This window comes from Coccidioides immitis (genome assembly GCF_000149335.2).
Source record: "Coccidioides immitis RS genomic scaffold supercont3.4, whole genome shotgun sequence".
Taxonomy (NCBI): Eukaryota; Fungi; Ascomycota; class Eurotiomycetes; order Onygenales; family Onygenaceae; genus Coccidioides; species Coccidioides immitis.
In genome coordinates, this window is record NW_004504311.1 from 3,704,728 (window position 1) to 3,730,639 (window position 25,912).

A 25,912-nucleotide genomic window follows, 5' to 3' on the forward strand; every position below is an offset into this window, starting at 1 on the left:
TACTTCATAACTGCAGTTTTTTGGAGGTAAACTTCCGCATTCACTCTCCTATATCCTGTACGCGCGCTTGAAATTCGATAGCAGCAGGAGAGATACATTGATTGTAGATAGTACTATCCCACGATACCCTTCTGCTATCATTGTCATATGCCTCAAACACCAGATAGAAGGCGTGTTCTTGAACGTAAATAGCAAGGAGTAAAGAGATGAAGGTATTTCATATCAGGAAACCAGTACAGTACACCTGGTTCAGATATAAAACAGGAGCAAAGGTGCAGAAAAGAGAATGAATGCTGTGGATACACAGGGGCTTCCACATCCTCAAGAATCACACATATCTGCAGATGACTCGATTTGATATCCTAAGGTTGCAGTTTCAGCTTTCAGGCAAGCAGGAGGGTTACCTGCGCTGATAATGCAATTGAGGTTCGACAGTAGATGTAGCGGCTCGCAAGAACAAAGATTGGGAATGAAGTTGGATGATAGTAAACGGGCAAATGCAAATATTATCAAACCATTTATCAGCGACGGGTCAATTAAGTTAACCGATCACCTCTTTGACTTGCAGGTAGGATCACTATGAGCAATCCCATGCAGTGCTTTATGATGCAGCATGAGCCTCCCCCCTCAAGAGTACATGCATGCAATTGTACTCACGTTCGAGGCTCTATTTTTAGAACGGTTCGCTGGGTTGTCTGTACAGAGCGTGGAGTTGAATTCCGGCCGTTAGTTGGAGGAAAATGTGGATGGAAAGATTCCGGTGAACCCCACACATCCCATGGAAGCCGAACACATCACCCGCACTTGAGGAAATGCAACATCCATCCCTAAGCTGTCTTGGAACGTACCATGGTCTGCATGCTGGATTGTTCTTGTTTCGTGAGGAGGTCTAGGGGGTTGTAGGAGGCGAGAACAATCCTCCTTCAAGCAGGTTAAAATTCACTGGATCAACACATTTTCTCCCCTCCGCGGCCAACTAGTTATTTATTTAACCCGTTGAATAGTACGGAGTAGCGAGCTAATCGTCCGGCATCCCAGATCAACAATGCGATGGGCATGTTCCGATTTACTATCCTGAATTATCAAATCTGAGCTGCTAAAGCGGCTGCTGATATGGCGAGTTCGAAGAAATTCCTGACATAGGGCCAAGAAGGAGTATGTGACATGGCTGAAATCGACCTGCTCCAATGAGTCTAGTCCAGCGAGATCCGGGGAAGATGAGGGGAAAACCATGGGTCAGACGCGGTATATACCAAGTACACACATGCTCCCGCTCCGTCTCTCCGCTGCGGGGTTGAAACCTGGGGTCTAGGAGGGTTCAGTTGCTGCTAGCCCAGGATATAAAAGGAGTGGCTTGATTCTACGTCTGTACTTAGGCGTCTGAAATTTTGCCTCGTGCTACTAATCCAACTACTCGTCTCTAGTCACTAGCTTTTATTGCTAAACATATATAACTATACCACAGTCTGCCATCATGGGTCGAGAAGCAATCCGGACGGCGATGCACGTTGATCGCAACAAGCCTGCGGCAGAGCAACCGGGCGTTCACGTATGGTCTCCCAAGTCTAGCAGCTGTCCCCGGGGTTATCCAAACGAAGAAGTATAAGTTTCGAGGCCAGCTATCACTTACTAACCTTACTCTAGAATCGTTGGCATCCGGACAGTATGTCCTTCACATTGCCCCTCTCACAATTCAGACTATCAAAAAAAAGACAAAAATAAATAGAGGAAGAGAGAAAATTAACAAGAGCACACAGTCCCCGCCGCTGCAACCATCAAAAATGGTGAAACAGTGAAAATAGAATGCCTGGACTGGACCGGTGGACAGATCAAAAACAATGACTCTGCGGACGACGTGCGAGACATTGACCTGACTGGAGTTCACTATTTAACCGGCCCATTCCACATTGAGACTGCCGAACCCGGCGACGTTCTCCTGGTAGAGATCCAGGACATCCAACCATTCCAGAACCAGCCATGGGGCTTTACTGGTGTGTTTTCAAAGAACAACGGAGGCGGTTTTCTATCTGAATTCTACCCGCAGGCGTGAGTGGTATTCGCAAGCTCGTAATGGAGGATACATCTAATATACACCGTTTTCAGTGCCAAGGCAATATGGGATTTTGAGGGCATTTTCTGCTCCTCGAGGCATATCCCTGGCGTTCGTTTTGCAGGATTAATCCACCCGGGCATTCTTGGCTGTGCGCCTTCCGCCGAAATTCTAGCCGAATGGAACAGGCGAGAATCAGAACTCGTCCAAGAGTATGGCTCAGACACGGTTGCGAGGCTTCCTGAGCCTCGCAATGCCCATACAGGTTCAGCAGAGGGCGAGGTCCACGCACGGATCTGCAGAGAAGGCGCAAGAACTATCCCAGTATGACAGGCCACATTCAATCAAAAAATTATACCCTCAACATTCTAATGTCTCTGTCCTACAAACCAGGGCCGCCCTGAACATGGCGGAAACTGCGACATTAAAAATCTCAGTCGTGGTTCCAAGGTCTATCTCCCCGTGCACGTTCCCGGCGCCAAATTCTCCGTCGGTGATCTCCATTTCTCTCAAGGTGATGGTGAGATCTCCTTCTGCGGCGCCATCGAAATGGCAGGAGTAATCACGATTAAATTCAACGTGATCAAAAACGGCATGGAGCAGATAGGCATGAAATCACCGCTCTTCCACCAGGGGCCTGTGGAGCCTCAATTTGGACCCGGTCGGTATCTCACATTTGAGGGTTTCTCTGTTGATCATAACGGAAAGCAGCATTACCTAGACGCGACGGTGGCATATCGGGAGACCTGTCGTCGGGTCATTGAGTACCTAAGACGGTATGGGTATAACGATTACCAAGTGTACCTTCTCTTGAGCTGCGCGCCGGTTCAGGGGCATATTGCCGGCCTGGTTGATGTTCCGAACGCGTGTACAACGCTAGGCTTGCCGATGGATATTTTCGATTTCGATATCAGGCCGGAAGTGCCAGCCCAGAAAAGGAACATGGGCAGCTGTGCATTCGCAAGTGATCATAAAGCGTAAAGCACAGAGTGGCTAGCTGTATTTGCTTTATTTATTCTTATAATTCTTTTTTTTTTTTAAATGATTGATGTGGTTGATCCATGATTTATATCGAGTCACTCGAGTTAAGATTGTAATTTGAGATTTCTATGCTTTCCGTTGCTTACGCTCTCTGAAAGCGGTCCATTGGAGGATAACGCAGATTACCATGTAATTTCCGAGGCCAGATTTATAACACCTACTCCATTCTACTCCGTGAATAATTGAGCGAACCGAGAAGCTCGGATCGAGACCATCTGCTCTAGAGTGCTAATCCCGGGGAGAGACAAGAGTCACGGCAGAAGGTATCCATAAGAAAGATTTTAGCAATGGAGCCACATTCAAGAGAAGAACTTCTTGACTGCAGCTCTCTGTTTGCGATCCTGCTCTGCGATGTGTTTCTTAACCCGAGCGATTTCGTTAATGATGGCGGCATCATTAGGCGCGAGCTCCAACGCCTCTTGTAGATCCTTAATTGCCTCTTCCTCTTCTTTCAATCCGCAGCTAGCGATAGCACGTCGGTAGTGGGCTTTCGCCTTATCAGCATCCTTGGCGTCAGCATCCTTCGCGGTGTTGATAGCGTAGCCAGCCCAAGAACGACCGTCGGCGAAACGCTTGAGTTTGTTGGCAAGGAGCGCGGAATTAGAATTCAATGTGAATCTTAATGCTGCAATTTGTGATGGAAGTTCTTTTGCGTCAGAATCGGACGGCTCCGGAGCCTCGTTGAGATAGCGGATTCCCTTCTGATACTTCTCTAGACCAAGCTCGACATCACCGGCTTTGAAAGCCTTATTTCCGAACTCCTTGAGATCGACAGCAATCTTGTAATACTGAGCCAAGGATAACTCTTCTGTGATGTCTTCAGGGTAATCCTCATATGTATCACCAGTAGTGTCAACAGAACGCTGCGTGGCGTTCTTGTAGTCATCCCCAGTAAGTTCGCCGCAATCAGTAACTTTAACATCCATGAGAGGTTTGTCGTTTGGATTGGTCTTTTGTGACTCAATCTTGCGCACAATGCTTCGGCCATTGATCACCTCTCCAAATACAACATGCTTTCCGTCAAGGTGGGGAGTTGGGACGGTGGTCACGAAAAACTGGCTGCCATTGGTGCCGGGACCAGAGTTGGCCATCGACAACAGGAACGGGCGGTCATGTTTCAGGTCGAAATTCTCGTCATCAAACTTCTCGCCGTAGATCGACTCGCCCCCAGTTCCGTTGAATTCAGTGAAGTCACCACCTTGAATCATGAACTGCTTGATTACGCGGTGAAAGATGGATCCTAGCAAGGTCTCTAGTTAAATTTTTGTCTTTTAAAAATCATATCCGTATCAAGATACCATTATAGCTCAAAGGCTTCCCCTGCTTTCCCATTCCCTTTTCTCCGGTGCAAAGGGCACGGAAATTCTCAGCGGTCTTTGGGACAACTAGAAGGCGAGTCAGAACCTCTTGAGTACCGCATTTGTAGCATTACAGTCCTAATTCCGATCGTAACGACATACCATCATTAAACTACAGCCAGATTGATTAGTGTCTTTGAATCACCCTACGTGGGATATTCTCCGACTTACCAGTTCGAACACAACACGGCCTTCCTGCCTGTTTCCAATTGAAATGTCGAAGTAAACTCTTGGACGACCTATAACGCGACGATGTCAGCACCCAAGGCTCCTTTCGGCTCTGATAGCGATCTGGCGCCAGTACCTGTCGATTCAGCCATTATGTACTAGGTTTCCAGGTGATTATGCCAAAATTCGGGAGCAATGTGGGGAGATTATGCCTGTGAGAGCGGGTATGGAGAAGTGACGACGAGACTGGAGGAGCAAAGGGTGCGAAGCGAAGGGAGTTTGGAGCTATCTGAAGCTATAAAGAAAGGGCTAGAGGGATTCGGCCAGGGAAGAGAGTGACCACGAAGTGAATACCCGGCAACAGGCGGCGAGGAGGTTCAAGAACATTCCATTGCAAGTCGATTGTCCCGCATCCAACACTGCAAACACGGCAAACAACCCCACCCATCCGGCACGCCCTCGCCAAGCCCTAAGCCCTGCTTTCCCCCTTTGGGACTACCGGCGTTCGCTGCGCTTGGACCGTGAAGTAGTGAATTGAATTGAATTGAATCACTGGACCATTGGGTAAATCTATATGCTACGCGATTGGTATCTCTGGGTTTATCTATGTATATACACGGGTCGTCTATAGGGCTTGCTTATGAAATAGTCAACGACTCCGTATGCTTATTCCGCCTTCTTGGAATCGGTATTAAGTTCCAGTGTCACCTGCTTCCATGGTAAGAAAACGGCCTCATATGAATGATATGCTCCGGGTTTTGCTAAGGAATGCTTGTCTGTTTCAACGTACCGGTCCATCGTTTACAAGTCCAACTTCCATCATTGCCTGAAACACGCCGTTCTTGACTCGGTCAGGGTTGTATAACGCCCCAACCTTGGAGTAGAAGTACTCGTAGAGCTCCTTAGCCTTTACTGCGTCCGCAGCACCGTGAAAGTCGGGTTTATTGCCTTTCTTCACCTTTGCGAACAACGTAAATTGTGACACTGGAGGATTCGGTTAGCTGAATCCACAGCACCAGAAGAACTAGAGGGTCATCCAGGACGCACCACAAAGGACCTCTCCTTGTATGTCTTGGACATTTTTTTTCCACTAAGGGGAAGCGCTTGTTAGACTAGACCATGTCGGGCGTTAAAACAGTCTGGGAGCCGTACATTTGCCCCAGAGTCATCAGGCCACATCTTGAGCTTTAACACCTTGGCAGCAAGAGCCTCCGCATCTTTCTCAGTGTCGTGCGGCCCAACTGCTGCTAGAACTAGCACTCCCCGTCCAATGGAGGAGACAAGTTTCGTATCAACTGTAACCGAAGCGGAGGAGACCCGCTGCAAGATAGCTAGACAGCATATTAGCCATAATTCTAGGTTTACTAGCATCGGGAAGACTTCACCTTTCATATTGGCAGAAGAGATGAACGAGGACTAAGTCTTCAGGCTGTTATTATGCTTGACTGCACCATAAAGACACGCGTGTTGTGACAATCGACACACTCTTTCGGGCCCCCTGGTCGCATTGCTGTTATCGACTAAGCAAAAGGCACACGGTTTCGAGCATGTCAACTGAGGTATAATTACCTATCCTTCTTGCGACAAGCTACATCTGCCCTCCATCCATCCTTGTTCTCCCTTTTCACCTTTTGGAACAGTTTCACTTAGCGCTGGAGCTTCTTCGCATTTATAATTTTCCGAGAACATCCATTCCGGGTTTAGAAACACATCCTGATGGTCTTGGCATCTCTCGTTGCTTGGCTGCATCAGGATAGCAACACCACCTGGAGAGAGCCTGTTCTGGTCGCAATTTTCCATCACAAATCACCTAGCCTGAGCTGGAAACTGACAGAGAGGACATTGGCAGTGGCCCCTCTCACACCCCATCACATCAACCATCCTTCACTGGTTTGCCTTTCTCTCTACCAACCATCATCCTGTTTCCGTCTCAACAGTGCTGCTAACTCCATCTGGCGCTACTTGAGCCGTTCTGGTATGAAGAGCAGCCATGACATCTCGAAAAACGCAGCAAGAGATCGATCGGACCTTCAAGAAGGTCGCGGAAGGCATCCAATCCTTCGAGGGCATATATGAGAAGATCAAGACCACGACTAACCTTGCCCAGAGAGACAAGCTCGAGGACAACCTAAAACGAGAGATCAAGAAACTACAGCGATTTCGTGACCAGATCAAGACATGGGCTTCCGGAAACGAGGTGAAGGACAAAGGTCCGCTTCTAGAACAGCGGAGAGCTATTGAAACTGTGCGCGACCCTTCCTTGCGGCGAACTCGTCCCTATCCCTTACCACGACGCTAACTGGACACACAGTGCATGGAACAATTCAAAGCTGTCGAGAAGGAGATGAAGACGAAAGCCTATTCGAAAGAGGGATTATCAGCCGCCGCAAGATTAGACCCCAAGGAAAAGGAGAGAGTGGAAACCTGCGAGTTTCTCTCGTCGATGGTGGATATTCTTCAGCAGAAGATAGAGGCTATGGAGGCCGAGGAGGAGATGCTACAAGCTACAATGAAGAAGGGCAAAAAGGACGCGTCGAAGGCAACCAGATTAGCGGACATCTCGAGGATATCGGAACGGCATAAATGGCACGTCGCGAAACTGGAGCTGTTACTTCGATCATTACAAAACGGAAATGTGGAAACGGGTCAAGTTATCGATATCAAAGAAGCCATAAAATATTACGCTGAAGACGGTCACAATGCAGATTTTTGCGGCGAAGACGAGACAATATATGATGATATCGAACTTGGAGACGACGAAGCTCAATTCGGCATGGGTCTAGACAATGATCGTGTGTCCTCACAAGACACCCAATCGATACAAGAGGACGACCAGTCGGAGGTACGAAGAGGGAAAGCGGATACCGGTCCTCCAAGACGCTCGTCAACACAAACGAAATCGCCTCTATCGGCCCTCGCAACGCTTAACCTCAATGGACAGTCATCCACGCCGGCCCCCACCATGAAACCTGCGCCACCACCAACAAGGTTACCCGGAGAGACTTTGAAATATGCTTCTGCGGCGGCCGCTGCCGCTGCAAGCGATAAGAACGGAGTCGGCATAGCTCCTTTACCCCCGCCGCCTGGGGCAAGTCCTGCAATATCCAACGCACAACCGGTTTCGAAACCCCCGTCTTCTGCATCGCCTCAAGTAGCACCCGCGCAACCCGTACAAAGATTGATATCCAACGCTGCCAACTCTGATGACTTGAGCAACCAGTCTAAATCTCCGACTTTGAGCAGCGTTGCGGCGAGCCGGCCAGGCACTGTGCCACCTACACCCGCGATCACCAAGGCTGAAACGACAACACAGAAGCAGCAACAACCGCAACAACAACCACAGCCACAGCCACGGCCGTCGAAGGATCGCCCTATAGCCAACGGTGAAAAGAAGGAAGAATCGAATGCCGAAGAGTCTGTCTATCACCTGCCACCCGGCCTTCAAGACTTGATCCACTCCTTCGAGGCTACGAAGTCCAGAGCAACTGCACCTCAGTCCGGATCAACGCAACGATTACTAGTAGCGAGTCATAATACGTGCCCAGAACCGAGCGATGCCGAGAAGCCACGCCACTACAAGCCTCAAACACCTTACAACACCCCACTTTACTACCCGCAGGACGTGCTTCCCATCTTCGATGACCCACGGCTCTACGAAAATGGAAGAATAGAGACAGACACGCTGTTCTACCTATTCTATTATCGTCAGGCGACGTATCAACAATACCTAGCTGCCAAAGCGCTCAAGAACCAAAGCTGGCGGTTCCACAAGCAGTACCAGACATGGTTCCAGAGACATGAGGAACCAAAGACGATTACGGAGGAGTTTGAGCAAGGAACATATCGATTCTTCGATTATGAGAGCACATGGTTGGTTCAACACATGTTCTTTTGATCGTCCTGCGTATAGCTGACCATGAATAATAGGATGAACCGAAGAAAAGCGGATTTCAAATTCGTCTACAAGTTCCTTGAGGATGATCTCTAAACAGCGGGCTCCCAGCTTTCGTGGGCCCGGCTTAGCTCGCCTTTGGTCTCCCGGCAAAGGGTACGTTTTTGTGAATGACTTATTTCTCTCTGCGCCTTGTCTCGTCTTTTTGTTTTCCAAACCAACAGGGGAAACGGGAACGGTGGTCTTTCGAACTTTCTTGCTCGGTTAAACGCTTGATTCAGCAAATTTGGCGCAAGGGCGGGAAACGGAAACGTCCACTGTGGTTTATTTCTTTTTTTTTGAAAGGAGCCCTAGGGTGGATGGGCACTTTTTCCCCCATATCTCTACGCTGGTGCTCGGAATTCGGATTGCGTTGCGTTGTTTCTTCTATTTTTTGTCTTCCCCAGTCTAAGCTATCGGGGGTTTCTTGTTCTGCATGTGCCTCCACCCCATGGGTCCTGTTGTACCTTGTTGTGATGACGGATGCGAATGCTCCAAATTTTGTTTCTTGTTTTTCTCTAACACACTTTCCCTTTCCTAACTTGCTCTTGCATATGGTTTTATGAATGTACAGAGTCAAGACAAGGTATTTTGCATCGTGGCCTTTGTAGGTGATGCCATCTTTTTTCACATCAACATACATACATACATGCCTACATACATATCTTCCGCGACACAACCACCCAACTGGGTCCCCCCCCCCCAAAAAAAAAAAAAAAAGAGAAGAAAAAAAAGAAAACATAAATCAAAAGGGGGCTCTTGAGTGTGCCTGCTATCTAAGGTATGTACAGTACGCACGGGTTGGTCCCCCACGTTGGCCGACGATGGTCACTGGACCCGGATGGAAGATCAGCGATGCTACTTGCTCGCCGCGTTTGCAGATCTGGTTGGTTGTGTTCCTGGTGATGTTTCTGTTCCTGCGTCAAATCATGACTAGTGTGTATCCGGGGTAATTCTTCCAGGAATACGGAGTGACTACGGAGCAGGTAGAGAGAACTAGAAGACCCCCCCATCGTGTCGGGCAGTGAGGAAGGGGTAATATGTGGCATTCCAGAACTGTTTCATCGTCAAGCAACCCTGTTCATTGTAGGGCGGCAAAATTTCGGTGCGTGAATTAGGCTCTGATTAGACAAGTGCCTGGATCAGGCAGGATTGGGCTTAATGGATAGCTAAATGGTTGAGCCCCCAGCCAAATGAACACGTTAATTATGCACGTTCAAGACTAAAATGTATACAAGATCGGATGGTGGGATTCCTTTTGGGAGGTGATCTTATGTATGCATTTGTCGTTGTGTTGTTCAGAGCCAGTTGTTATCGAAATTAGACAGGTCCAGACGCGATCAATTCTCAGCATTAGCCTCCTGATCATTCCCCCCAAACTTTGCGAGTGCCTTTTCGATCCACTCATTATCATCCCGTGACTGCCAAAGTGATGCGTTTAGGGCCTGAAATCCACTATTATTCTTCAATCTCATGTCTGCCCCGTTTTCCAGCAGTATGGTCGCTAGATCCCTTCTGATCTCTGTCCCAGTCCCAGCAAAGTGGAGGGCAGTAAACCCGAGCGCATCCTGCTTATTGACGGCGGCCCCATGTTCAACCAGCAGTCTGACGGCATCCAAGTACATAGTGGCGGCCGCAGTATGCAGCGGAGAGGCCCCTCTATTATTCTGACTATTTACGTCTGCTCCTTTTTTGATTAGAAGCTTGATCAGCTCGAGATTCGCTTCAGAATGTGGAAGCCGCAGCATGAAGTGGAGTGGTGTATTTCCGTCATGCTGGGCCACGTCAACGTTCGCTCCGTGTTCGACTAACGCAAGCACGACTTCCAAATAGCCCTTGTCAGTTGCTATATGCAACGGAGTGGCCTGGTTGTGAGCTCGATGGTTGACATCGGCTCCATTGCGAACGAGCAGTTCGATAACGGGACCACTATGACGGACGGCAGCGGCGAGCAGCAAGGGAGACACGCCATCGTTGGAGGTACAGTTGACATCAGCTCCACGTTCAATGAGTGTGCGGACTGTCGCTTCATTTTTTCCAAGCGCCGCCTGATGCAAAGGAGTGAAACCTCTGCCATCTCGAGCATGGGTGTCAAGACCCCGATTGATGAGGAGGCTGATTAGTTCTGCTTTACACAACTTAGCAGCGTCATGCAACAGCGTCTGCTTGAGGGAGGATATGACATTGATATTTGCACCCTTGTCGATCAAACGGAAAACAAGCTCATCATTTCCGACCCTGGCCGCATGTTGAACTACGGTCGATGCATCGTTGCCGCATTTTGCGTCGACGCTCATTCCACTGTCAATTAAGAACAGAAGGTCAGCGCGCTTTTGCTGTTCACCCTTGTCAATTCCTCGACGCGTTGGTGAGGGGCCCAGCCACCGCGTAGCAAGGTAAGCAGCAAAGTGTCCAGCAGAGAAGGGGTCTCGATATTTGAGAGGGGGTTGTGCGTCAAGATCAGCACCGGCATCTAAGGATTTCTGCGCAGTTGCCCTTTCGCCGCGTTTAATGGCCCACCAAAGAGCGGAGGCACCGCTGCGCTTCACGTTGCGTGCGTATAGATATGGGGTGAAGAGGGTGTTGAGGTGACTGTTTGCGCTGGCAAGGCTACCGATGCAGGGCTCGTCTAGGTAATCGGCAATGGAGAGAAGGATTTCATTCGCCAGAGATGCCAACTCGACAGGTCCTGTTGGTGGCACAGGCTCCATGGTGGGGTTGGGTGAAAGGAGGCAAGGTGTATGTATTGACATCCGAGGACGTGTGGGCCTCACGGTGCCAGGATGAAGGAGAGAGCCAAGCGCTGGTGCGTCAACGGAGTTAAAAACAAAAAGAGAGTGAACAACCCACGGCGGCGTATGTGGCTTCGGCTGTTAACGCGCCGTGGTCGTGCCCTGGCACTTTGAGGCAGCAACCTTGTACCACCAATCACAGGGACCGGGACGGAAGAACATTGGACTGCCTGCCAGTCGAATCAGATAGTACCAGTTTGCAAGAAGCAATTATTTTACAATCGTGGTTATGTTTCCAAAGAAGACTGCGCAGTCATCACAAATAGATGGATGTATTTGTCCACTGCATACGTCGAGACTTGTAACTCTGTAGCTGCGCAAGGTCGTTTGAAACGGCCGGGAGGAGTCCTCCTGTGCCACGTATGCCCGGAATATCTAATCCGCTTTCCGTAGTCCGGGCTGACCCGAGCCTTAATATGATTTGAGCCCTTCAGTGGGAGAGAGAGAGTATGGGGAAGAGGGTGCCTGAGGTCGCTGGCAGTGTTGTCGCCGTTCGCCTCACTTTTTGTAGGCGCGAACCACGGCAGTACTCGCGATGCCGGAAGGCCTGTTTGCACTATTTTGGTATGTTTGCCATGTTTGACGGTACCGCTTATTAATAGAAGCAGCTATTCCCTATCAGGCTAGCTACCTTACATAATGCACCTAATTTAGGCTAGCGCCACGGACGACGGTGCCACTGGGGCTGGGCCACATCGCAGCCGCTGACGGGACGACGCGAGACAACGAGACAGCGAGACAGCACGGCGGGACAGCACGGCGGGACAGTCAACCTCGACGGCGTCAAAGCATCAGGCCTCGCAGGCCAGGGCTTGGGCCTGACAGCGCAGCATTGGTTTCTCTAAACATCTTGAAACAAGTCCCCTGGGGCAGTCACCAGCACAACAGCATGGCTGAAACCCCTTGCTCTACCCCCTTAACGAGCCCCTCTCGCAGATGCCGAGCTAACTACTCCGTACTGCCCTATCACTCCGCTTGGGTGTCGTTTTATTTTCCCCTTTTCTTTTTCTTTTTCCTTTTTTTTTTTTTTTTTTTTAAACAAAAATCTCCGACTGGCTACGGAGTATAATGCGAATGTTGAGTGAGCGCTTTGTGTTTATGGTTATTATTAACTATCATCGTGGTCTGACAACGTCGAGTCCACAACAGACCTAGCCACTCGTTTGCCCATCCGTGGCAGCCGCTGCAGGTTTCAAACCCGAATCTACCGCCAGCTTCATAGTAGTTCTCTGGACCCTTATCCATAACTTTCTACCAGATTTGTTGCTTGCTCCGGCAGTTCTCAAATCGGGTTGACCTGGAGGCCCTGCGATGAAATGAGGCGAAACTTACCACCTGCAAGGCTGTCTCTCCCTCCCTCCATCCCGTCGCCTAACGGTCCATTGCCAGCTCGCTCTCCTTCCCCCCTTCTCTTGACGGCCTGTTTTCATCCCAAAACGAAGCTTTGCCAACCGCGCGGCCCATCTGGCTTACCGTTCGCTTTCTCGCTGTGGATGTTGTTCCTCTTGTCTTCTGTTTCGGCCCGTTCCTCCTGCTCTATCTCTCCCTCTCTCTCTCTCTCTCTCTCTCTCTCTCTCTCTGTGCGATTGGGTGTGCCACCATCGCACAAAACCAGGGAGGGGCTGTGTACCCGGACCTAATCCCTCCACGTGCGAATTTTTGTGCAGAAACCCTCAATTCGCAGATTTGCTCTCTCGTGCTCCGGTTGTGTAATCATCCCAACCTTGTTCCACCTACCCTTGAAGGGCAGACTTCGTTTTCTCCTTGCTTCACTTTCTCTTTCTTCGTCGTCGTGTTCGTCCGTCTGTCTCTCTTCTCTTCCACCAGCTGGCAGCGTTCCAAGAGAATGAAAGTCACGTGCGAGGCTTCTCCGAGGCCTCGAGCCCGACTCTCTGCCCGTTCTCGCTGGCATCCTCGACCGTCTTGTCTCTGCCCAGACAAGACGTGGAGTAACAGACATATGTTACTCAGACATATATATCTCTGTCGGCTTCCCGACCGACTTCTTTGTCCTCCCATTTCTCTAGCTTCCCCAGCTCTGGCCCATACTATATATCCCATCCTATTCGGCTTATCTCTCTCTCTCTCTCTCTCTCTTTTTTTCTCTCTCTCTTTGTGGTCACCCTCTTCGAGGACCGCATTCAGCGATAATACATCGATCTTCGACGAAACACATGTCCTACTCCTATAGTCAACATCACACTCAATATCCTCAAAGCAACCCGCGATCACGGCCATCTGTCACTCAAGCGGTATCTGCCTCGTCTATGCAGTACCAAGATTACATCTCTCCCGCCATGTCCCAGTACCCTAGATCTTCCATGTCATCTTACGATCGGTCGCCGGCACCGGCCATGAGCTATTCCGTCTCATCGGATAGCAACTGCTCGAGACACACTACCTCGAGTACGTCATCGGCTTATTACCACGCGGATAGCAACGCTTCGTACTCTCATTCGCAAACAAGTTACCAACATCATTATGGCAGCTCGCCCCAAGATATTGAGCCTACCAGTCCCCAAGTCAAACGATCTACCTCCCGATCGTCAAGACAAGACTCCCAGCCAAGGTGGGTTGATCCCTTACTGATACAATCGCATTTACGGACTATTACTGATCCCATTGTAGATCGAGTCCGCGTTACATCTGCGTCCATCCGGGCTGTGAGAGCAGCTTCAGTCGCCCAGCCGATCTGAGTCGCCACCAGGTTTCGGTGCATTTTCGCGACGGGGTCATGTTGGACTGCCCCAAACCCCGATGTACTCGGAAAGGAGATCAGGGATTCTCAAGACAAGATCATCTTATCGAGCATTTACGCCAGTTCCATTGCATGAAGTTGGCGAAACGAACCTCGAAATCTCAGCGCCGCGAGTGATCGTTTTATCGCATGGCGAAACGGACTCGCCCATTCTGCCGAATTTCTTTGTTGCTGTTCTTGCAACAGCCGATGTCCTAATATGCTCAGCTGGCCCTGAGCATGATGCCTGGAGCATATCACTGAGCTTCTTTTTTTTTTTTTTTTTTTTTTTTTTTGCGATAACTTAGCTTCCTTTTAATGCCGTTTTTTCAGCATGTACCATCTTCTATTTTTTTTTCCAGAGTGAGCGTATCCGCATAGCGTTGCACTGCATGATACTTTATCTTATCTTTTCTTTTTCTTTTTCTTTTTCTTTTTCTTTTTTTTCCTCTTCACATTTCATTATTACTTCTCCGATAGACTAATTCTCGTGTCTTGCTATGATGTCTCTACATTGCCCACCGCGTCTTGGGGTTCAAGGGTGAAAGGTACAGGGTATGGGAATGGGTAGAATCTGGTATGTTTGGCGTTTTCGAAGGGTTTTTAGGGTGCTCGGTTCCATTCTTTCAGTTGCTTTGTTTGCTCAGCAATCTACTATTCGAACCTATGTCTTACTACTTATCCATCCATGCAGCTGATGGATGGATGAACTCGGTTCTTTTCCCCAGTTTTTCTCCCTTGACAATATCCTGTCATATTCTTCTCTTCTTCAGCAGAGTTTATCTCCGGACTTCATCTGTCCGTTGACCTGCGCTATGGCCTTTGACCTACGTTGCTTATTCTCAGCGCCAAGTTTCCGACCGTAATTGATGATGCTGGGTACCGAACCTCCCTGGAAACAGAGCAATAGGTGGGTGTCTTTGCTTTAACAGATGAGTCTTTGCTTTTAAAAAAGACGGTGTTTTTCGATCCGCTCGCTCGCCTGCGTTATGTGAGGCCTCTTGTCTTCGAACGTGACGTTCCTCATAACAGTTTCGAGGAAGCATGGCGCATCTTCAAAGGCACACAGTGCTTCCCGTATAATTATACGCTGATGAGAGCAGTGACTGCCCGAGTCACTGCGAGACAGTTTCTCTTATTTTGTATCATTATCTTGATGTATCTTGATGTCTAACGCCCCTTAGACGTTATGTCTCCTTCTTGTTTAGCTTCCAGCATGGATTGTATGTTATGTTCGAGGATATATGTACAGAAAATGGTGCTCTTTCTAGAAAGGCGTACATACTGCTTTATGCACCTTTGAAATGTTGAAACGACCGATTCCAGGACTTTACCTGGCTTTCAGAACTACATTTTTTTCGTCCCTCGATTCCGACCCAGCCCACGGAGTACATGGCTGCACAGGGCCGGCAACAACACAAATAAATCAAGAAAGCAATATGTTTTTAAACAATATTTGAAATAGTAATGCCCTTACGAGTTATGTACTGTACATATCTACATGCTATCCCTTGTCCCGTTGCTTACTCCGTACCTTCCTGCCAAGCAATTAACCGCGCCGATCCAGTGTTCCCATGCAGACATAGAGAAGACAGCAGAACCCAGATGAAAAAGCATAGGGCTGCTCAGCAAACAAGTCCTTTAACGCGCTAGAAATACACAACTCAGACATTCATCGTCATTCGCTCTCCTAGTTCTATTTTGAATTTCTATCCTTTTTTTCATTTTTTCATTTCTTTAATTTTTTTTTTTTTTTTTTTGGCTTTTCATTGTTGGCTGGATATCAGTCAAACCGCATGTATATTCTCCTTAACCCGGGCGATTATATTCTTAGGCTTGTCGACCAAAAGGCATATAATTGCGGCGTTGAATGAATGCAGCGCTGGCGGTGGCGGTGTTGGCAGTGGTCTGAACGGTTTGTCGGCCTTGGTCCTGCTCCTGGCGTTGACGATCGTCGTCTCGTCTATCATCGTCGTCTCGTCTGTCATCGTCGTCTCGTCTGTCATCGTCGTCTCGTCTGTCATCGTCGTCTCGTCTGTCATCGTCGTCTCGTCTATCGTCTCGTCGGTCATCGTCGCGATCTCGCTGGTAGTCCTCCATAGCGGTTTGCGAAGCGACTACACTACTAATCGTAGTTGTAACTTGATCATTCCGTGTCGTCTCAGTGACCAGGTTGCTGGATGTTACAGTCTGCTGCACGGTTGAGGTAACAACCTGCGTGGAGTTGCCGCTCGCAATCGTGCTCACAACCTCTTTCTGTCGATTCTTGCCTTTACGACCTCCCCGGTTGTTGCCGTTCCTGCGACCGGGTTTGCCGATAAGCTCTCTCCCACTCACGAGCCGCCTGCATTGCTGGTTGGTAAGACCAATATTATGAAGTCCGGAAAGGAGGACGTTTTGTCGGCCTGGAATATCGGCTTGTATGAAGCGAGAGTTGAATCGCGTCACTCCTTTGAGTAGGTTAAAGATCTCGACGTTCATGAATAGCGGCTGCGTGCCGACTAAAAACGTCACTCCCTCTGTGCACGGAGGGGTGGTCAAGCTTCCAACATATCGGAACATTGGCATAGAAGAAATAGTGCGAGAGAGGATGCCGAAATCGAAGCCGCGAAGACCAACTGTCTGACCGGGAGAGGAAATGCGTGGAACATGGGTGATGATACGCTCGAGGTCACTGAAGCCCCCGCGACTGGTGAGCTGGAAGAAAAGGGCAATGACGGCAATTTGGGATGGGTTAGCTGCACGCATCTTAATTAGCTGACCAACGCTCGGAGGATTTGAAAAAGGGTCCCAGGAACACAACATACCAACACTAGTATGGACCAGATGTAACTCCACCGGGAAATGCTGCCCAAGGATCCGGTGCTCGCTAGGTGTATGGAAATGGAACTGCTTCAATCTAAACTCGCCAGCCCCGCGAACCAACGTTGTGCCATTTAAGACGACCTCAGCCGTGGTTCCCAAGTTCTCGAATAGAATATCTTGTCTTGGGATACTCGAGCGAACGAATCCAACAGGCTCGATTGGAATTCTGCCGTTCAAGTTGATGGGAGACTGCTGCAACCCAACCGCACAGAGGATGTTCTCACGGGAAATGGAATGCCAGTTTGTTGGTCCACGGACGGGGCCATAGTCAAAGTTTGGAAGCTCTCCGATCCCGCCGGCGGCTCGAGGGTGGAGAAATGTACCATGCGCACAAGAGGACAGGACAGACCGAGCATGGAAGATGAGGAAAAGAAGAGAGAAGAGCAGGACCATGGTTGATCAGGGAGATAGAGAACGACGGGAGCGAACGAACGGAAATATCTCTTGTGGTAGGCAATAGAAATAGGAAAAAGAAGCCGGCAGAAAATAATAAGAAAGAGAGATAGAAAAGAGCGAACAGGATCAGCTTGATAATGTGTTGACTACCTGAACAACACCAACTGCCATGAGGAGCTCAGTCGCGCAAGGCATCGGGGGCGGAGCCAACAAGGCCATACTTATATAGAGCCCCCCCACACCCCATCGAGAATGTCACCCTGATGCGGGCAGGGTCGGCGTACAGAGTTCCAAGGCATCAAGGGAGGAAGGGCAATGTTCCATGTGTCAAATGTGCGTCAAGCCTGATTCAACCAGCATGAAATCCCGATGCCGAACCTACTTAAGGTTGGCCATTTAACCTCAACCCCAATTCCCATATAGATTTAGGTTTCCAGTGGCTGTTTATGCATAGCCGCATTTGGAGCACAGGACTCTTGGAAAGTTCCAAAGGGAGAAATTGGGCTCATTCTGGGACGCCTTTCACCGTTTAGGGTTCTCTGTGCCAGGAAGGGAACGGGGCCGTTTGTGGTCCGTTTTGAAAAAACGCCATGTTGCTTGATTGATGTTTGAGAGACTTGGCTTCTAATACACCGGGATTGACTCAGGTAAGACACTGACGCTTGAAGCTTAAGACTGTCTTAAGTGGCCGAGATGGAATTTATTGGGCGCTTCATCCAACCGGGATGACATGAGTTTAGAACAACAAAAAAAAAAAAAAAAAGGAAAAAAAGGAAGAACGGAAACCTGCCAACGACCTTTGGAACTCGACAGACGGAAATGGCATGGATGCGGAATGTCACTGCGATTCCCCGCCCATTCCGAGAAGTATGTAGTATTATCAACAAGCCGCTCGACCATTGCAGCCCGGGGGTCGCGGAGTTGTTCTCTTGAAGCATTCCATGTCGAGTGTCGGCGCGATGGAACGGCTTGGCAACACCCCGCCAGAAGACCTCTGCCCAAGAATCGTCGAGCGCGCAGCAAGCAGCACGGAAATTTTCGCTTTACCGATCCCTCTGCGCTCGGAGAGGGTCGAGGAGGCCGGAGAGAGCTGGTGCAGACATCTCGGCTCCTTATAAACGAGGCTTTCTGGGGCCAACTTTTTTTTTTCTTTTTCCTTTTTCTTCCCCCCTTAAACGCCAATTAACTTCATTGCAATGCCCTAAATATTTCAGCCACCACCCCCATGCCCTGTCTGGCATTTGACTTCCATCTCGCTAGTTACCCTGACCCGCCACCACAGACCCCATGTCCGCGAACTCTCGAAAGACCTCCCCATTCGCTTTGCCTTTGTGGTCAAACTCCACCCCTTCGGCCTTCAGTAGCTTCGTCTTCTCAACCGAGTACTCACCCCCGTTCCCCCATTTCCCTTTATAGCCGCCGATTGTGCGGTCCGTCGCAAGCACCCGATGGCAGGGCACTTCGGGGGCAAACGGGTTCGTCTTCATCGCGTTGCCGATAGCACGGGCCGACGAGGACAGATGTGCCGATAGAGTGGCATATGTGGTCCAACGGCCCGGAGGGACGGATAGGAGGGTGCGGTATACAAGTCGGCGGTATGGTGTGAGGGTGGGATGGCTCGCGATGCGGCGAAGAGAGTGGGCGAGGGCTTCGTGGTCAAACGCAGAAGGGTAGTTGGGGATCGACGAAATGGCCTTGGACTGTGACCTGGCTGTCTTACGGTCGGCGTCCTCGGACGAGAGCCGGCGTTGGAGTTTCGCAGCCCGCCTAGTGGATGTTCTTGCAGCTGTCATCGTCGTCGTTGCGGCACCCATTTTTTTTTTTATTTTTTTATTTTTTTATTTTTTTGCCCTTGCAGGCGAAGTAGAATCAAGCAATCTTGTCCTAATGCTTGGTATGAACGGTTGAGCCGTGCCGACAGAGGTGACCCCAGCAGGATCGACCCCCTTAATTATACCCCTAGGCGCCTATCGATGTGACGCACAACCCTTACCCTCAATATGGCAAATCACCGCCGATTACTATCAAATATAGCAGGTCACGGCCGTCTACGGAGCGCGGAGAGCGGAAATACCACCATCCAAAAGGTCTTCATCCTCGTATCTCTCGCGCGCTCTTCACGCCCTTTCGCCGGAGTTCGCGCGTCGAACGCGTTCCAGATGCGGCTGAAGTTGACAAATCAACGTGGAGCCCCACATCGCTCAATTATGACCAATCAGAAGCCCTACTCGTGGTTAAGCTCGCCGCTAGTTCCGGAAGGGAATAGCTCGCCCGTGCCCCTTCTTGCGACTTGCGTCTGTCGCGGTCTTGATTATTATTATTATTCATCAGAGTCTTATGCAGTCAGTGACTCTGAAGACTTGACCGTCTCTCCGTGTTTGAGCTGCCCAAGTTGGGAACGTTCGCATGCACTGACTATCCTCAGATGATATTGCACTAACCCCGTTACGTCAAGACAGGAGGATGGAGAGGGTAAGGACCCATGTTCCATTCTTCTTCTGCAAATTATGTACTCCGTACCAGTCGTTCTGGACAGGATTGGCAAAGCCCCGACCATGACGTCTCGCCCTGACCCAGCCACCACCATCGTCCCTTTAAAAAGTCAGTTATTTCCACCCCCTCCCCCAGCCAAGCGAAACGCCCAAGAATCATCCCCAACATCAATAGTGTCCCTCAATCTACTCCTTCTCCGGCAGCTCTTGAACCCCTAGCTTTCCCATCTCCTCGTCCAGCTTCCCGCCCTTTAATTGCGCGGCTGCCTGTGCGAAATCGGGGTTTTCGTTTTTAAGCTGCGTGAATGTTCGCTCGGCGTCCCAGGTCCAGGGGGTGTCGGCGGCGAAGAGAAGATCCATATCTTCCAACGTGCGCTGGTTGGATTCCGGGTACAGCGCCCAGACCATCGGGATGGTGATGACGTTGCTAATGGCGAAGATGTAGAGGGTCTTCTCGCCTATGGAATCAAACATGACGGGACAGAGGAGCGTCTGTGGTTCAAAGTCTGTCAGCGCCTTCTGTTATCTGGAGAGGGGGAGAGAGAGAGAGAGAGAGAGAGAGAGAGGAGGGAAGGGTATGCGAAAGTTCAGGCTATGTTGCCCCCTCGTACCAGCCAGCCGTTGCCCACACTCCATCCTACGACTCCCCACGCATTGCCTTTGCCGCGCACGGCTAGAGGGAATATCTCCGCAGGATACAGCCAAGGAACGGTTAGCCACGTTGCTCCGAAGACAAAAGTAAATATAAAGATCATGGCCGCCGCTGCCGCTCCGTAGCGTGATGCCTTTGACGCGTCGCCGGCCTCCGTGGCATTGATCGCAAGTCGGGCGAAACCCCCAGCAAGGAACATGGCAATGCCTTGCCCGGTAGAACCCCAGTATAGCGTCCATCGGCGACCAATGCGATCAAGAGTAAAGACGCAAATCAACGTAGAGATCTGTAGAGCCACCGAACCGGTTAGCACCCCATGACGAAGTATATGGACCTCGTTGATTTCACCATGTAAAAGATGTTGTTCAAGCCGCTAATCCACTGGCTCTTCATGGCATCAAATCCCGCGATTCGGAAGATCGTAGGCGCATCTATCGGATCGTTATGTCGAATTAGACATTAGGGCCGGAAGATGCATATGATAAAAACGTACAAATGGTAACACCGGCGATGCCGACCCATTCCTGCATAATCTGCAGCCACACAACCAGCTCAACTCGTCTTCCCAGATGCAGCTTTCCCGTCGTACGGCCCGTGAACATGGAGAAGTAGGAGGTGCTATAGGAGAGTGTCCTTTCAAGCTCTGCAACGTGTTTGATATCTTGGAATTCGGCTTCTGCTCGGGCAACGTCCTCTCCTTCGTCACCGCGAAGTCTGCCAAGGATGTACCGTGCCTCTTCCTCGTGGCCCATCTTGACGAGCCATCGGGGTGATTCTGGGAAGAACCAGACTGCGGCGAAAAGAATGAGAAGAGGAATAATCTGGAACGCAATGGGGAACCTCCATCGAAAAGCTGAGACTCCATCGTCGATGAAGGCGAGACCACTGCTCGCGGTTGTCAGCTCCTATTTTCAACCGGAGAATCCATAAAACAATGACAGAAAATGGGCGTTACTAACAACTCCAGCCAGTATGCGACAACCACGCCGAATATGTTAAGGGTGAACTCAATGGCTATGAATTGCCCTCTGGATGTATGTTCGGCAGTCTCCGTGGCCCAAACGGGCACGATGGCGTTCAGAATACCCGTTCCAAAGCCATTGACAAGGCGTGCTGTGAACATCAGCCTCCAGTCGATCTATCGTGGCTACCCCATAGTTATCTATCTACCCACCGAAGATCATCCAGACATGGTTTTGAGCCGAGCACTGCAATGCAGCTCCAATTACACCCCACACAGAGCCCAGGGCGATGGATTTGATTCTCCCAATTTTATCACCGACCCATCCACCGAATAAGGCGCCTATCAGGGTACCCAGATAGTACACGGAGACGATCCCGCCCTGCAACAAGCTATCAGTGATAACTGGTGTATGCGGCGAGCCGTTGATCGTCTCCGTATGGCCAAATTTCATAAGATCGATGTAGTCCTTCGCATTGTTGACACCGCCCATCATACCCTGGTCATAGCCGAAGAAGAAGATAGATAAGGCGGCGACGGTGTTGATGGCGATAAGAAGCTGGCGCTTCTTTAGCCGGTCGGCAACATTCCATGAAGATATCGGTGTCTTCGTGGTGAATAAACGTGATATCTCCGCCAGACAAAACAAATTTGATCCAATTCAGCACCAACCGATGGAGCCCGTGAAATGTGGAAAAAGCCCGGGGACAGCAAAGTTCGTGCGGAGGATCACATGCAATATATATATATATATATATATATATCCCTGGGCAGAGAAAAATGGAATGGACGATTCTCCAGACAATATTTTTATGTCTGGGGAATATCTGTGGGTACCCAATAGCCTAGCTAAGCATCCCGCTGGCGAAGCTGGAGAATCGTCCATAAACCATGCAATAGTTGCTGGAAACGACGGGATATGAGCGGAACAAAGACATCCACGGGGAAGTCGACTCCAGAAATCACGCAATGGCATTAGAAGTTCCGAGAATAAAGGCTAGTTTAGCTACATATTCGCCGTAGGCGGCTGTAGAGCGGACAATTTCTCTCCAGCATGTGCCACGATTGATAAACGGGACGGACGTGGTGGAACACTCGGTGGGACCGAAGCCGGAGGCGACGGTCGTGCTTTCGATGCATCTTTTGCCACCAGCCGATCGTCATAAACATTCTCAAAGGAGCCTGGCGAAGGCCGATAGGATCGACTCACATCGAGGAAAACCACAGGGGCGATCAAGGAGGTTTCGAGCGCGAAGGATTTGGCCAGGGACGCAGATTCGAGAACGCCATCCGCAGTCAGACAGAATGGACTCGAGAAGCGTGCCATCATTGGCCTAGGCTAAATGACAGTGGACCTCGTCCAAGGGATCAAGAATGCAGCGATGAGCCGTTTCGACACCCCCCCCCCCCCCCCCCCCAGAGTGAGTGATCGCGTGGCCCACAAAGAGAGAGCTTTTGACAGATGGGGATATCCCGCGGTCACCATTCCCACAACGGTAGTTCCGGGCGGTGGTAGAGCCAAGTGGGCAGCCGAGTTGCCGAAACGAAACGGGCCGCAACCCAACCCGGACTGGAAGCATTGGAGGAAACCGGCCATGCGGAGGGCAAAAACCTTTCAAAGACACGAAATATGCAAGCAGAGCCCGCGCCCCCATCCCCGGCGCAAGCTTAAGGAGGTGGGTTTCGAGTTGCGTCACGGTGGGCTTCGGGGATTTTGGGGGATCTCTACGGAGCACTCCGTGTCTCCGCACGAAACGCCTCCAAAATGAACTTTCTGTGCGGAGCCAATACAGCGTTGGGAAGTGTCAAAGATTGGGCTCTTGTTACCAGTAACCAACCAATATATATATATATATACAGAGTACGTGCGGAGTATATGTCCAGGGTAACAACAGTTGTATTCGCAGCTTTTTCGTATTCCCTGCTCAATAGCTCTGTGAACTCGTTTTTGTCTACTTTGTAACTATCGAGTAGCTTGACAGCCCAAAAGATTCAATGCCTTTATCCCCTCAGTTGGGATGTCAGATATCCTTGTAGGGACGGGTCCGTCCCGTCACTGGAAGAGCTTGTCTACAATTTCGCGATCATATCGCCAGTCAATTATGAAAAATGAATCAGGGTGCATTTTGATGAAAGATTGTCTGAAATTCTTGCCTGGAGTCCCCTCTCAGCCTTTTCCCTTCTTTTTGATCCTGGCGATTTCACATATTTAGTTTCCAAGCAACCAAGCATATGCGTTGGAAACACAGACAGTAACAATTAGGGACAGCCAAAGTGGTAGGCAACTGGTAACAAAAAAAGGAAGAAGAAAAAAAAAAAAAAAAGCTCCAAAACACAGGTTCCGGTGGTCATATCTGAAATAACTTCTCTAAAGTAAACCATGAAGTTGGTTTATCTTGTTTTGTCGAACACTGCCAAATAGTTACCATTGAATGACGACTTCACATGCAGCCGGGCGAATGCTCTGCAAGCAGTTTGGCTTGGCAATCGGCGTGAGAAGCGCGGCTAAAATAGTCAACTAAGTTAACGATATCTGCGTGCTAAACTAAGCGCGATTGGCCCCCGCCGCAACCCCCAACGGCTCTGCAGGCTGTCTTTTGCCTTTCTGTGCATCCCGGCCGGTTTGCAGCTGGCGTGCTCTGTTTCCCCCGTCATTCCTTGGTCATCGTCGATGGAGCTCACCCGTGCACGATGCCGGAGCCAATACGCAGACGGTCCTTCGCTGTTCCTCCGAGGCCGCCTCACCGGATGAGGCACTCCCTTGGCTCGTATGATACGTCCATTCCTTCCAACGACCTCCTATTCCACCATCCCTCCGTGACCGTCATAAAATTCGAACTCCCTCAGTCGTCCAGCCCCGGCCCAATCCTCCCCGACCTGGACTACCCTGTCGATGCCATCGAGACCCTGCCCTGGAGGACTCGCTCCGAGACGATCGCCGCCGTCGGGGCGCTGAGGATAGAGAACATTGCCGGCTCCGCTGCTTTCCTTAAATCAGGAAACGTCGTCTATGCTCTGTTGAAGAACTGCCAGTGCTGGTGTGTCGATGCCAGGTCAACCTTCGTCCTGCGGATAAGGAAACTCACCTACTACCGCATCGAGTTCCCGCACGAGAGCGAGGAGGACGTCAAGAAGGTGGCAGAATGGAAGCTGGTCCTCTCCAGTATAATTCGTTATGAAATTACGCCTTGCCCGTTTAAACGGGAGTTCTCTGTAGAGCTCCCGGAAGAAGCTAAAACACCGAAGAAGAAACGGGCGTGGCGGCCGAAGACAATGGCCGGTCTATCTGAGGGAAGTTTTTCTTCGGAGGACCGTGAACCCAGTGACTTTGGGAGCATTGGGTACGACACAGACGAGCAGAGTGAACGGGGCGGGAGCCTGCCTCCTTCCACCAGCCGATGTTCTTCTCGCGATCGCCGGTCCTCACCCATACGGATCCCCAAGCGGTCCAGCTTCCGAGTGGTCTCTGAGCCTGCACCAAAATTTGAAACTTTGCTCGCGAGATTCGAGTCTGAGTCTGAAACCGTCAACGACGCTCGTGATGGCAGCGCGGGCGTCGCTTCGAGTGCTTCTTCGTTCCACTCGGTCTCTGATGCTTCTGTCTCTCCTCCTCCTTCGCCGCCTTATTCCACGCCACCTTCTCCCCGCGCATCCGCCTGCGAACCCTCGCCGTGTGTGATCTTGAAAGCTAGCCATACTCGCGACAACTCTGCAGCGACCATCGTACCCGACACCACACATGATTCGGGTCCTCTCCGGCCACCGTCCATGGCTCTCAGCGATCCGCCAAAGCCCCTCACGTCGTGTGAACCGGGCGACTTATTTCATCGAGTACAAACTCGTAATGGTTTAGAGGTTCCTATTGAGAATCCCAACTCGATCATCCGCCGACGCATTCGTGCATCGCGGCAGCGCTCTTTCTCTCCCTTACCGCCATCTTCAACATTGTTTACGCCCGCCCCTAAATCGCCGGTTAATAATTTAATTGATGCCATTTTCGAAAAAACTTACACATTCGTTCTTGGGCCTCCTATACACCTTTTACTTATGTTCCTCAGACTTGCGGCAGAAATGGCCGCTAAAGATAATAATCGCGGCCCAGCTGGTCCTGGGTCTGGGAAATTTCCTACTCAGCCTGAAACTATGAGCGACACCGACGATTCTTTCAGCGAGGATGATTTTGGGAATCCTCTTTCTCCCATTGCCTCTGCGAACCTGAGCAGAGACTCCCCTACAACCTCAGAATCCTCGAGTGAAGTAGACTGAGATCGCAGACTTCTTTTGTCTCTCATTCCCCGCTTCGGATGTTTTCTCATCCAACCTGGGATTTACTTACGCATTAGTGACCACGGCTTCCGGCCCACGTGTACATATTCGTTGGGACAATACATTTTTGTATTTTGGTTTAGCTTTTGGTATGTACGTGGCACGACTTCGTTGATATATTTCTCATGTATGTATGTACTTCT

General features: G+C 50.2%; 11 protein-coding genes across 11 annotated transcripts; 4 read left to right on the plus strand and 7 right to left on the minus strand.

Moving 5' to 3' along the window:
* Positions 1 to 1,395: 1,395 nt before the first annotated feature.
* On the plus strand, positions 1,396 to 4,227 carry CIMG_05578 (formamidase). Its single transcript, XM_001246136.2, has 5 exons — positions 1,396 to 1,549; positions 1,645 to 1,663; positions 1,758 to 2,046; positions 2,104 to 2,374; positions 2,444 to 4,227. The coding sequence occupies exons 1-5, from the start codon at positions 1,475 to 1,477 to the stop codon at positions 3,029 to 3,031; spliced, it is 1,242 nt and encodes a 413-aa protein (XP_001246137.1). The 5' UTR covers positions 1,396 to 1,474; the 3' UTR covers positions 3,032 to 4,227.
* Positions 2,455 to 4,939, minus strand: CIMG_05579 (peptidyl-prolyl cis-trans isomerase). Its single transcript, XM_001246137.2, has 5 exons — positions 4,754 to 4,939; positions 4,621 to 4,688; positions 4,552 to 4,561; positions 4,390 to 4,476; positions 2,455 to 4,331 (listed from the first exon to the last, which is right to left on the minus strand). The coding sequence occupies exons 1-5, from the start codon at positions 4,767 to 4,769 to the stop codon at positions 3,391 to 3,393; spliced, it is 1,122 nt and encodes a 373-aa protein (XP_001246138.1). The 5' UTR covers positions 4,770 to 4,939; the 3' UTR covers positions 2,455 to 3,390.
* A 202-nt stretch (positions 4,940 to 5,141) lies between these two features.
* On the minus strand, positions 5,142 to 6,187 carry CIMG_05580 (D-tyrosyl-tRNA(Tyr) deacylase). The gene is made up of 5 exons (XM_001246138.2): positions 6,003 to 6,187; positions 5,770 to 5,948; positions 5,665 to 5,707; positions 5,408 to 5,601; positions 5,142 to 5,325 (listed from the first exon to the last, which is right to left on the minus strand). Exons 1-5 carry the CDS (start codon positions 6,007 to 6,009, stop codon positions 5,284 to 5,286), a joined length of 465 nt encoding a protein of 154 aa, XP_001246139.1. The 5' UTR covers positions 6,010 to 6,187; the 3' UTR covers positions 5,142 to 5,283.
* Positions 6,188 to 6,404: 217 nt separating this feature from the next.
* On the plus strand, positions 6,405 to 9,177 carry CIMG_05581 (CCR4-NOT transcription complex). The gene is made up of 3 exons (XM_001246139.2): positions 6,405 to 6,862; positions 6,929 to 8,487; positions 8,545 to 9,177. The coding sequence occupies exons 1-3, from the start codon at positions 6,608 to 6,610 to the stop codon at positions 8,603 to 8,605; spliced, it is 1,875 nt and encodes a 624-aa protein (XP_001246140.1). The 5' UTR covers positions 6,405 to 6,607; the 3' UTR covers positions 8,606 to 9,177.
* A 711-nt stretch (positions 9,178 to 9,888) lies between these two features.
* On the minus strand, positions 9,889 to 11,333 carry CIMG_05582 (uncharacterized protein; the record flags this gene model as incomplete). Its single annotated transcript, XM_001246140.2, has 1 exon — positions 9,889 to 11,333. Exon 1 carries the CDS (start codon positions 11,257 to 11,259, stop codon positions 9,889 to 9,891), a length of 1,371 nt encoding a protein of 456 aa, XP_001246141.1. The 5' UTR covers positions 11,260 to 11,333.
* A 1,158-nt stretch (positions 11,334 to 12,491) lies between these two features.
* On the minus strand, positions 12,492 to 13,401 carry CIMG_05584 (uncharacterized protein; the record flags this gene model as incomplete). Its single annotated transcript, XM_012358395.1, has 3 exons — positions 12,492 to 12,646; positions 12,814 to 12,976; positions 13,078 to 13,401. 3 exons carry the CDS (start codon positions 13,399 to 13,401, stop codon positions 12,492 to 12,494), a joined length of 642 nt encoding a protein of 213 aa, XP_012213818.1.
* A 236-nt stretch (positions 13,402 to 13,637) lies between these two features.
* CIMG_11572 (uncharacterized protein) lies at positions 13,638 to 14,215 on the plus strand (the record flags this gene model as incomplete). The annotated part of the gene is made up of 2 exons (XM_012358507.1): positions 13,638 to 13,909; positions 13,969 to 14,215. 2 exons carry the CDS (start codon positions 13,638 to 13,640, stop codon positions 14,213 to 14,215), a joined length of 519 nt encoding a protein of 172 aa, XP_012213930.1.
* A 1,300-nt stretch (positions 14,216 to 15,515) lies between these two features.
* On the minus strand, positions 15,516 to 17,589 carry CIMG_05585 (uncharacterized protein). Its single transcript, XM_001246143.2, has 2 exons — positions 16,885 to 17,589; positions 15,516 to 16,815 (listed from the first exon to the last, which is right to left on the minus strand). Exons 1-2 carry the CDS (start codon positions 17,333 to 17,335, stop codon positions 15,908 to 15,910), a joined length of 1,359 nt encoding a protein of 452 aa, XP_001246144.1. The 5' UTR covers positions 17,336 to 17,589; the 3' UTR covers positions 15,516 to 15,907.
* A 324-nt stretch (positions 17,590 to 17,913) lies between these two features.
* CIMG_05586 (methylated-DNA-[protein]-cysteine S-methyltransferase) lies at positions 17,914 to 19,220 on the minus strand. Its single transcript, XM_001246144.2, has one exon. The coding sequence runs from the start codon at positions 19,150 to 19,152 to the stop codon at positions 18,595 to 18,597; it is 558 nt and encodes a 185-aa protein (XP_001246145.1). The 5' UTR covers positions 19,153 to 19,220; the 3' UTR covers positions 17,914 to 18,594.
* A 796-nt stretch (positions 19,221 to 20,016) lies between these two features.
* Positions 20,017 to 22,770, minus strand: CIMG_13476 (sugar porter (SP) family MFS transporter; the record flags this gene model as incomplete). The annotated part of the gene is made up of 7 exons (XM_001246145.2): positions 20,017 to 20,322; positions 20,442 to 20,768; positions 20,831 to 20,913; positions 20,976 to 21,387; positions 21,438 to 21,595; positions 21,657 to 22,050; positions 22,654 to 22,770. 7 exons carry the CDS (start codon positions 22,768 to 22,770, stop codon positions 20,017 to 20,019), a joined length of 1,797 nt encoding a protein of 598 aa, XP_001246146.2.
* A 1,364-nt stretch (positions 22,771 to 24,134) lies between these two features.
* CIMG_05588 (uncharacterized protein) lies at positions 24,135 to 25,852 on the plus strand (the record flags this gene model as incomplete). Its single annotated transcript, XM_001246146.2, has 1 exon — positions 24,135 to 25,852. One exon carries the CDS (start codon positions 24,135 to 24,137, stop codon positions 25,707 to 25,709), a length of 1,575 nt encoding a protein of 524 aa, XP_001246147.1. The 3' UTR covers positions 25,710 to 25,852.
* Between the last annotated feature and the right edge of the window lie 60 nt (positions 25,853 to 25,912).

Bases quoted from the DNA above. Each gene is read 5' to 3' on its own strand.
- CIMG_05578 (XM_001246136.2), top strand. From the start codon at position 1,475: ATGGGTCGAGAAGCAATCCGGACGGCGATGCACGTTGATCGCAACAAG. The intron at 2,047-2,103 runs GTGAGTGGTATT...CACCGTTTTCAG, and splicing joins TCTGAATTCTACCCGCAGGC to TGCCAAGGCAATATGGGATT. The intron at 2,375-2,443 runs GTATGACAGGCC...CCTACAAACCAG, and splicing joins AAGGCGCAAGAACTATCCCA to GGCCGCCCTGAACATGGCGG.
- CIMG_05579 (XM_001246137.2), bottom strand. The intron at 4,332-4,389 runs GTATCTTGATAC...AGACCTTGCTAG, and splicing joins GAAGCCTTTGAGCTATAATG to GATCCATCTTTCACCGCGTA.
- CIMG_05580 (XM_001246138.2), bottom strand. The intron at 5,708-5,769 runs GTACGGCTCCCA...GCTTCCCCTTAG, and splicing joins CTGATGACTCTGGGGCAAAT to TGGAAAAAAAATGTCCAAGA. The intron at 5,602-5,664 runs GTGCGTCCTGGA...CGAATCCTCCAG, and splicing joins ACAAGGAGAGGTCCTTTGTG to TGTCACAATTTACGTTGTTC.
- CIMG_05581 (XM_001246139.2), top strand. From the start codon at position 6,608: ATGACATCTCGAAAAACGCAGCAAGAGATCGATCGGACCTTCAAGAAG. The intron at 6,863-6,928 runs GTGCGCGACCCT...CTGGACACACAG, and splicing joins AGCGGAGAGCTATTGAAACT to TGCATGGAACAATTCAAAGC. The intron at 8,488-8,544 runs GTTGGTTCAACA...CATGAATAATAG, and splicing joins TTCGATTATGAGAGCACATG to GATGAACCGAAGAAAAGCGG.
- CIMG_05585 (XM_001246143.2), bottom strand. From the start codon at position 17,335: ATGGTCCTGCTCTTCTCTCTTCTTTTCCTCATCTTCCATGCTCGGTCT. The intron at 16,816-16,884 runs GTATGTTGTGTT...AGATGCGTGCAG, and splicing joins TCTGGTCCATACTAGTGTTG to CTAACCCATCCCAAATTGCC.
- CIMG_05586 (XM_001246144.2), bottom strand. From the start codon at position 19,152: ATGGGTGCCGCAACGACGACGATGACAGCTGCAAGAACATCCACTAGG.